Below are 9,173 nucleotides of genomic sequence, written 5' to 3' on the forward strand. Positions count from 1 at the left end.
GCCCATTGACAGTCTTGCTTGGCAGAAATCGCGAGCCGTAGGGATGACGTTACTCTGAAGTGCATGGAGGCTTAAGACTCTCCAGAACAGCAGTGATTTTTCTTCCAGACCCCGAAGCACTTGGCCCCAAAGCCAGATTGGTCTGTGAAATGTAGACTTGCAGGAAGTCTGTGAGCACGCCTACCGTAGGTGCAGACATTAAAAAAAAGACGAGATCCGAGAAAGCCCTGGGGATCGCGCAGCAGGGGTGTGGTTGCGCATGGGGCTCCGAGTGGGGCGCTCAGCCCGAGCAGCTCGCCCCGCCATCTCGGGTGGAGCGACCAACGTAGGGAGGTGGAAAACAGCACGTGCTGTCAGCTTGCTCTGGCCCCGGCCGTCTTGTCCGCCCTCCCTCCTAGGCAGCATCCTGAAACTCAGAAAGCACAGAGCGCGTTGCTTTGCCCGTAGAGAAGCTCAGAGGGGGCATTCGGGCTCTTTGGATGACAGTCAGTGGCACCAAGAATGAAAGGCGCACGCCTGCGCTAATATGTGGTAGGTGCACGATATCTGTGCCAGCCTGCTTCGTGCGTAGGGGTGCAGCAGAGAGCTCCAGGCATTTTCTGGGGTGGAACGTTGCTGCTGGCACAGGAGAAGCCCGTGCTGGAGGCTGGGGTCTGCATCAAGACCTGCGCCTTCGTACAGGAACCCTTTGGTCTCCAATATCTGTAACAGGGTTGGAGCAAAGTGCCCATGGCAGCGTTTCAGGCTGTTGAACTGGGGGCTTCACAAGGCAGAAGGTTTTTAGAATGCAGATGAGTAATTCTGTTACCTCCCACAGGGATGACTCGGCTGAAGTGGATGTTTACAACCCAGCGAAGAATGAATGGGATAAAATCCCTGCCATGCTTCAGGTAGGACGCTTACTGACCTACTGATGCCTTTCAGTGTTAAAAATTGGCTTAGTTTACCTTTGGGAAACAAGGTGCCCTTTAGATTATAACCCTGTGCACATGGAGTGCATTTAAGCATATCGCAGTCATCTGACATTAAAAATCCCGGGCTGCGGTTGCACAGCTGGGTGTTCAGCCCGGCACACAAGGGCTGGGCAAGGACAGAAAACTCCCCCTCCTCCTGGTGTTTGGGCAGCGCTGGTTCAGAGCCAGAGTCGGCAACTGGTGGGGGCTGAGCCCCGTCCAAGCGAGCGGTTGCAGGACAGTGCTCGACACCTTTATCATCTGCCTAATTGGGCAAAACCCTCCTGTCTGATTGCTGTGTGTATTTATTTTTAAACTGTAGGTTCATGTTGGGGGAAGCGTGGCCGTGCTCGGCGGGAAGCTCTACGTCTCCGGTGGCTATGATAACACGTTTGAACTCTCGGACGTCCTGGAAGCCTACGACCCCGAGACACGAGGGGGGAGCGTGGTGGGCCGACTCCCCGAGCCCATCTTCTGGCACGGCAGCGTCAGCATATTCCGGCAGTTCATGCCCGAAACCACACAGGAGGACGATGGCATCACGCTGGACAACACCATCAACTTGAACAGGCAGCGCCAAAACCTTCACAACCAGAACCTTAACGAGCTTCGTTAGCAGGGGAAGGCGCTGTGCCCCTGGCTCCACGCGAGTTCGCTATCCAGAACCAGTGTTGCTTTAAGAGAAGGCAGAGGCAAACCGGTGCTTGGAAACAAAAACATACTGGTCATAGAGGGAGTGAAAACTCTGAACGCTTGAGGTGCTGTTGCGGAACTGCAGCCAGCAGAGAGCGAGGCCTCTGCTGCGACGTCCCTCGGCCCTTCTCCGGGGCAGGAGAAGGCACCGCGCTGCCCGCAGAGGAGACCCCAGAGGTGAACTCTGAGGAAAGAGATTGCGTGGAACGGCACCGCAGCATCGCAGCTTACGGCTTTTCATCAGACGCCTTTCACTGGGAGCTCCTTCACCCCGTAACGCTTCGTTTGCCACCAAAACCCTTTCTTCAGTTTCTTTTTTGGGAGGGGCCTGTTTGGTAGGATGGTGGTCTGGACCTCCACCTTTGTTCTGTGCCTCGGAGGAAGACAGACCTCCTGCGCACATCTTCTTCTGCGTGGTTAGAGCGGGGAAGGGCCTTCCTGGGGGAGCTGGAGGTCTGTTAGGGTGGGAGGTGGACAGGAGAACGTGGCCCTTCCCACCCTCTCGATGTGGTCCTTGGTTCCCGTTCATGCCTTCAGGAGGAACAGACGTCCTGTAGCAGGGTTCTCTCCGAGGCTGGGTTATGAAGCTTCACTTTTCCCTTCGTCTGAACTTCAGTTCTTCCTGTATTTGGTGGGGTTTTTATGTTGCAGCATTTGAACTCTTGCAGGTATTAGTTTTCCAACCCTTCCTAGCAGAGCACTTTTTCCTTCAAACAAGAAACGCCCGTATTTATCTTCTAATCACGTTCTCACAATTAGATTTGTTTTGTTCCTGATCACCCCAGCTGTGCCCTCCTTTAAGGGGAAGGGGAGAAGCGAGCACCCCTCCTAGCCGGCCCGAGGAGTGACTCCTGGGGCTGGCCGCTGCCGCTCCCCCTTCCCGGGGGGAGAGGGGTTGGTGGTGGGGCTGAGCTAGGGCAGAAAAAGCTGCGTCTGGCGGTGAGGGCTGTTTGCTGTCGGTCCTCCTGTGCCCAGCTCTCGGCCGGCACGCTGCGTTGGGCAGACGGGCCCATGCAGCGAGAGCGAGTTTTTGTTTCTTCACCGTTTTAAAGGAGCTCAGTCAGCATTGTACTATTTCGGGGGCGGGGGGGGGAAGAAAACAAACCTTGTTGGGAAAGGTGAGCGCAGCTTCCTCAGAAGATTCACTGCAGGCTCGCAGAACTGCCAGCGGTGTTCAGGCGCCTTGATGCAGAATTGCTTTTAAATGCATCGCCTTGTGTGAAGGGACCCACCAGACCTTCGGAGGGGTCTTGTGCCCATCGTGCCTCCAGCTTGCAGGAGCTCTCGGGATTTGGGCAATCAAAGATGCCGTTGTGTTCTGGCGAAGGCGTAGGAGTTAGCCGGAGCGTTGCAGATTGGAAGGTAGCTATTTTAGGGGTTTTTTCTTCTTTTTGTTTGAGGTTTGCTGGTTTTTTTGGCCTGTGTAAGATTTGCCTTTATACTCGCCCAAGTGACCTGGCTAGCTTGGGCTGTTCCCTCCAGCTACCTTAGCTGAAGCTACGTGCAGTTTACTCATGGAGTGTTTCTTGAGCAAGCGAACAGCTAAAGCTGCGGTACGGCTCACGCGAAAACGAGCGTCGCGCCTTCGGGAAAACTGTGAAGTGTGACAATGGCTGAAGTGTTGGCTGGATGCGTTCGCTTTTTCAGTCCTTTGTTTTTAACCAATAAGAAAAAAAATTTAATTTAAACTTAATTCAGAGATGGAAAGCCCATACACTTGACTGCATGCCTTCTGGCTTGCCCTTGGGTCGAGTAGTGTCGGAGCCCCATCTCCACATCATCTGCATCTTCACAGCTTTAAAAAAATCTGGTTTGCCTTGAGTGCTATTTTATGCTGCACTCCTCAGCTGTGGAAGCTGAGAAAGCCGCTCGTGACATCTGGGCTGTTCTCCAAGTCTGAAACTTTGACAGTGCCTTGAAACCGCCATGTGCCGGCGGAGGATCCCGGAGGGGGTCAAAAACCTCCCCGGCGCTGCCGCGGAGACGGCGTGCGCCGTGCAGCTGAACTGACGTTGCAGACCCAAGTATTTATGCTGAACTATAAATAGTACGCACACCCTGTCTCACTGTAGTGCTCGCTGCTGGACCTGCCGCTCCCAGATCCCCCAACCGGCTGAGCAGTTCGGGATCTGTATTTATTTTTTGTAAAATTCATTTGTGTCCGAAGCTTTGAGTACAGTTTAAATACCATCCTTTGAAACAAAGGCATTTTACATTTACAGATAATGTATTTTTATTCTCATAGTTTGTTTTTAAATTTACTTGCAGCAGTCAAGTTAAATAAAACGTGTTACATAAATCTCTCTGTCTTTGAGGGGAAGGTTACCGGAGTCGGCTTTTGCTGTGACGTTTCTCACTCTAGGCCTGAGGTACGTTTAAGCCGGAGACTTTTCTGCCTTCTCGGTGAGTAGAAGAGGGAAAGGGGAGCGAGCGCAGCTGCCCCTCTGGGGGATGTGGGTACGCAGTGATCTTCCCCCGCCCCAGGAATACTCAGGAAACGGTGCTCAATGTCACGGCACCCGTGGATCATGTTATTTTGGACAAATATAAATCTCCACACCTAAAACTGGGAGCTTAGAGCATGGTCCAACTCCTTGAGCTATCGTGTTTCCATTGAAGCAACAGCTAAATTATGAGAAGTGAGAAGCTACGGGTCGTGCCCTGCCTTGCATGGGGCAAAGAAAGGGCACTTAGCAGACACTTGACAGAATGAAGTAGAAATAAAGCACAAATGTAACGGAGGAGCCGATGCTTTTGGCAAGCCTCTAAGGACAGGGGCAGAGCCGCACTCCCGTCAGGAAGGTAAGCTTTAATCACCAGCTTTCGGGCTCCAAGGCAGAGCTTCCAGCACAAGGCGAGAGTGCTGGAGGGAAGGGGGGGGGGAGCACCAGCCGCCCCTCCCCACCGCAAACGAGAGCTTGCTGAAAAGCAATTCACAGCATTACACACACGGAGTTGCCAGTCGCATCCGCCTCATACAGCGTACGTACGTTTATTTAAGTAGCCATTCTGAGTAGCTTTGCGTTTGTTTCTTCGAGACCTGATTATAACTTCATTACAACTTCATTTCCCTGCACCCTGGGGTGGGAGCTTTGTGGGGAAGGAGGGGAGGGGGCAGATGCACAACTCGAACAAGCATGGCAGAGAGTGGCTCCAGCCTAACGCTTTATCGTGTTAGTGTAGGGTGCGCGCAGGCGGGCACGCTATGTTTGACAGTCTTCGGGAATCGTTGTTGTTATAATTAGCGATTGCTCAATCACATCCGCCGTAGAGAAGTTCTCGTTTGAGCAGAGTCTCTGCACGGGGATCTCCTCGGGCAGGGAGCTGCGTGACAGGGACTCCACGATCACCTCAGCTGAGCCCACCTCCAGCTCCGGGGGCGGCTGCAGCGCCCCCACCACGGCCTTCTCGTCCTCGATGATCAGGTTCCGCAGCTTCCGCTGCCTGGGGTTGTAGTTCTCCACCCGGTCGTGAATCTCCATGTGGCGCCTCAGGTGAGCCTGGGAAAGGGAGAGGGGCAAGGAGGGGCCTGGTGAGGGCCTGCCCCCATGCCGCGTGCTCCGCGGGGGTCCCCAAAGCCGGGGAAGGCCTCACCTGCCGCGTGAACTTGTAGCCGCACTCAGTGCACTCGAACTTCCTCACGCCCTTGTGCCGGCGGACGTGGACGCGCAGCTGTTCAACAGCTGAGAAGGGAAGCGAGAGCCTGTTGGCAGCGGCACCGCGCTCGCAGCGATGCCATCCTGCGCCACGGGAAGGAGGGCAGTCTCTAAAGAGCTGCGCAAAAGCTCGATGCCCTGGCTGTTACCTTTGAAGGTCTTCCCGCAGATCTGGCAGAAGTGGGGCCTCCCCTCCTGGTGCCGGCTGGCGATGTGCCTCAGCAGGGGCCCCTTCTCCGTGAAGCGCTGATCGCAGAACTCGCAGCTGAAGGGGCGCTCCCCGGTGTGGGTCCGGTTGTGCTTGTCCAGGCTCGCTGCAGCAAAGACCGCATACGTGCGGCACGGTCGGTCTGTGCCAGGCTGGTTAGGAAGGCTCAGAAGGAGCAGCCTGCTGGTCCAGGCTAACCGTTACTGGGGAAAACTCATCCATTTCTTCCTCTTTTGTGCTGTGAGAGTAATGGAGGGAACGGGAATGTGCCTTGCTCAGCGCTGGCATGTGCTCATGAGGGCGTGGCTTTGCTCCCCAGGGGAAGTGGGCAGGAGAAGACGAGTTTTGCAGCACAGCTGCATCCTGGATGCCGGAGCACAGTGCTCGGCACTACCAGCCCCAGCCGCGTGCCCACGGAGGGTACCTTGTGTCCTGAAGGTCTTGCCACAGAGGTGGCACTGGAAGGGCTTCTCGCCGGTGTGCGTGCGCAGGTGCATGTTGAGGTTGGCTTTCTGCGTGAAGGCGTGGTGGCAGAACTCGCAAACATAGGGCCGCTCGTTCCTGCAGGACAGGGAAACGTTACCTTCATCGCTGCCTTTGCCAGCTTCAGCCCCTTGGGTTAGCTGCTGCTCCTCACCCAGAGTTCTTGTAATGAAATCCTACTTCAACCTGCCTCAAACTAAAGTATTCTGGAAGCCTGCAAATGCCATTCTGCAGCCATGGGCTGCCGAGCTGGAACCCTCCCACCCCTTGGGCATTATAAGTGGCCCAGGAATCGGAACACTAAAGGATGAGCATGACGAGCTGCTGCATGCTTGTCACTTCAAGAACAAGAACAAGAATTAGCTAGGCTGATGAGCGTCCCTTATTCCCTCCATTACTATGGCCGCACGCTCAGAGGAAGCACCGACAGTCTGCACTTCCTTTGGAAGTGAGATGAGCAGAATGCCAGTTGGCCCTTCATTGGATTTTGAAGCAGAAGCTTCAGCCCAGCACCTCTGGGAAAGAGGGTGTTTGCTGCCCTCCAGCCAACTCTTCTCCCCAGTACCACCCAGCCGGGCCCTTGAGGGAGGAAGCACAGCCAGGAGAGCCAGCGCGACAGACAGAGGACATGGGTTGCGTCGTACCTGTGTTTGGCCTTGATGTGCATCTGCAGGCCGTTGCGACTTGAGGCCCTGTGCCCACACTCCTCGCAGACAAACAGCTTCTCTCCCCGGTGCTTGAAGGCCTCGTGAAGGCGCAGCTCTGTCCGAGACAGAAAGCACTTGGAGCAGGTCGAGCACTGCAAGGCCACAGGAGAGCGCGGGGTTAGGCAGCTCGCCCGGGCGCGCTTCGCAGCATATGCCCACAACAGGCTTGCTCGCTGCCCAAGACCTGGCCCTCCGCCTGCCGCTGCTGCTGCATTGGGGCTCTCCCTGCAGCAGCACCCCCCACTCCAAGACGGCTCATGAGATGAGGCAGCCTAACAAAAGCAAAATGCCGGTCAGTCCTTAGGTCTATCAGCCAAAACAATGACGAGGGCTGCTCCTGTACCAAAAAGAACCGTTCCCAACACCTCCAGGACACTCTAACTCCCTGCCTCACTAAACAGAGCCGAGCAGGACCATGGGTGCCATTCTCGAGGGCAAGCCTGAGCACAGGAACATTCCCTCTGAAAACCCCACTGCCGCCTGCTCCCCTTACCGCGTGGGGCTTTGGCGCGCCGTGCAGCTTTATCATGTGGCTCTGCAGGTCCTTCTTCTGCATGAACTGCTGGGCGCAGGAGGAGCACTGGAAGACAGGAGAGGAGGGTCAGCTTCCAGCCACCCCCCAAACAGCAATTTCGGCACACAGACAGGACCAGCGGTGTACCGGGCAGGGGAGCACTGTTCCAACGTGGAACACAAATCCCATGTAAGGCCATATAAAGCGCCTGGCCTTGGTGCCTCCCTGGAGCACATTTTGGCTCAGAGATGGGGAACAACCCTCAGCGGGCTGCCACAGGCCAGGGAAGGGAGCTGGTGCACTCTGCTCCCCTGATGGGCTGGGCCAGGCTGCCCTAAAACAAAGGCTCGCCCCCTCTTCCTTTGTGCCAGCACCTAGAAGCCATTCGTAGGGACCTCGAAGGCAGGCACTGCTGACCTTGTACGGCATCTCCCCCGTGTGCGACACCATGTGCAGCCGCAGCTCCATTCGCCTCTTGAACACCTCCTGGCAGACCGAACACGTGAAAACCTGCAAGAGATGGGGGAAGCATTGGCTTCCACAGAACCAATAGCCTGATAGGAAGCCTGCATCTCAGACCAGTGCTCGGCACTCAGGTGCTGGCACCTGGTTATGACGTTTAACCTGCACCCACAGTGATCTGGATCTCTTATGGTACAAAGAGTATCCTCATGTGCTTGAAAAAAAACAGACAATATGAGAGTTGCCTGGTAAATCAGACAAAAGCCGCTGCTGTCCTCATCAAGAGAGGGACTGGGGGGAGCCCTGGCTGTGCTACATGTGCCACGCGGCAGTGATGAGGGGTTTTGGTTCGGTAGCCAAGTGTGACGTGGACTGCGGCTGGAAAAAGGCTCTAATTCCGCCCCTGCAAAACAGCACCCGCTTCCCAGACCGCCAGCGGCAGCTTCCCAGGCATACCTGCTCAGATCGGTTCATGCAATTTCTGGCTTCATGTTCCAGGAGATTCTCCTTTCTGAAATAACATTTGCCGCATTTGGAACATTCAAATGGCTTTTCTCCAGTGTGTTTCCTAGGGGGAATACAAATGGAGAGCATCCATCACCGCCAGTCCACCAGCGGAGCCACACAAACAGTAAGGACACTGGGAAGGAACTGGGAAAGAAGAGGGAAGGACCCCACCCCAGCACCAATATTCACAGCTGCCCAAAAGCCGCCTCTTATGCCAGCTTTGCTGATCCCATGGGAGCGCAGTCAAGCTGTCAGTGCTCGCTGCATCCTACAAAACCTCAATTTCACAGGGGTAAGGCTCACCCCTTGCAGACAAGCAAAGCAGAGCCCGTGCCCTCTCCACACGATCCGCTTTGCTCTGTTATCAACCCTGAAGCTCCTCACAGCAGCCGGCCGTCCGGCCGTGCCAGTGTGCTCCCCACAACCCAGGCAAATCGCCCCACCGGTCCCTGCTGATTTTGAAAAGGATGATTTGCCATCGTCCACCTGCAGCTGGCCCATCCCCTGGAAGAGCCCCTCAATGCCTTCTTTTTGAGCTGGGCCAGCTCCGACCCCTGAGAGCAGAAGCTCAGGCTGTGTGCTGCGGGTTTCAGAGACGTCTAAACCCTCCAGCTCAAAGCAACCCCGCCCCGAGGGGCAGAGGGGACCCCCCTTTCCATCCCGGGGGCCACTGAGGCATTGAGACTAGCCAGCTGCAAGCAGGGCTGTTTGCCCACCCCCGCGGAAGAGCCGGCAGGCAGGGGCAGAGCCTCGTGGGGCGGCGTGGCGCAAGTCCCTACGCGCGGACGCAAGGGGAAGGAAAAGTCAGAGCGTTTACCTGTTGTGCACTTTAAGGTAATATTTGCTGAGGAAGGTTTTATGACATGTGGGGCACTCAACCGGCGCCGCTGTACCTTTTCTGCTCCCCGGCGTCCCCACCGCCCCCGCGCTGCTGGGCACCTTCCCTGGGGGGGGGGTCTTTTTGCTCCGCAGGCCCTTTTTCTCGGGGAG

The 9,173-nt window shown here is 55.9% G+C and overlaps 2 protein-coding genes across 2 annotated transcripts in view; one reads left to right on the plus strand and one right to left on the minus strand.

Annotated features, from left to right (window-relative positions):
- The window catches only part of KLHL21 (kelch like family member 21), a 10,238-nt gene extending 5,891 nt beyond the window's left edge, over nt 1-4,347 (plus strand). Inside the window, exon 6 of the mRNA XM_035901522.1 lies at nt 1,425-4,347. Within this exon, the coding sequence (XP_035757415.1) occupies nt 1,425-1,569 (145 nt within the window). The 3' untranslated portion in view covers nt 1,570-4,347. The remainder of the gene's footprint in view (nt 1-1,424) is intronic.
- A 96-nt stretch (nt 4,348-4,443) lies between these two features.
- Nucleotides 4,444-9,173, minus strand: part of ZBTB48 (zinc finger and BTB domain containing 48) — a 9,857-nt gene continuing 5,127 nt past the window's right edge. Inside the window, exons 7-15 of the mRNA XM_035901523.1 lie at nt 9,001-9,171; nt 8,133-8,244; nt 7,632-7,724; nt 7,194-7,280; nt 6,638-6,792; nt 5,935-6,071; nt 5,452-5,616; nt 5,241-5,329; nt 4,444-5,146 (exon numbers count right to left, since the gene is read on the minus strand). Coding sequence (XP_035757416.1) covers nt 4,850-5,146; nt 5,241-5,329; nt 5,452-5,616; nt 5,935-6,071; nt 6,638-6,792; nt 7,194-7,280; nt 7,632-7,724; nt 8,133-8,244; nt 9,001-9,171 — 1,306 coding nt within the window. The 3' untranslated portion in view covers nt 4,444-4,849. The remainder of the gene's footprint in view (nt 5,147-5,240; nt 5,330-5,451; nt 5,617-5,934; nt 6,072-6,637; nt 6,793-7,193; nt 7,281-7,631; nt 7,725-8,132; nt 8,245-9,000; nt 9,172-9,173) is intronic.

The sequence above is a fragment of the Egretta garzetta genome, unplaced genomic scaffold (genome assembly GCF_000687185.1).
Source record: "Egretta garzetta isolate BGI_Z169 unplaced genomic scaffold, ASM68718v1 scaffold389, whole genome shotgun sequence".
NCBI classification, from domain to species: Eukaryota; Metazoa; Chordata; class Aves; order Pelecaniformes; family Ardeidae; genus Egretta; species Egretta garzetta.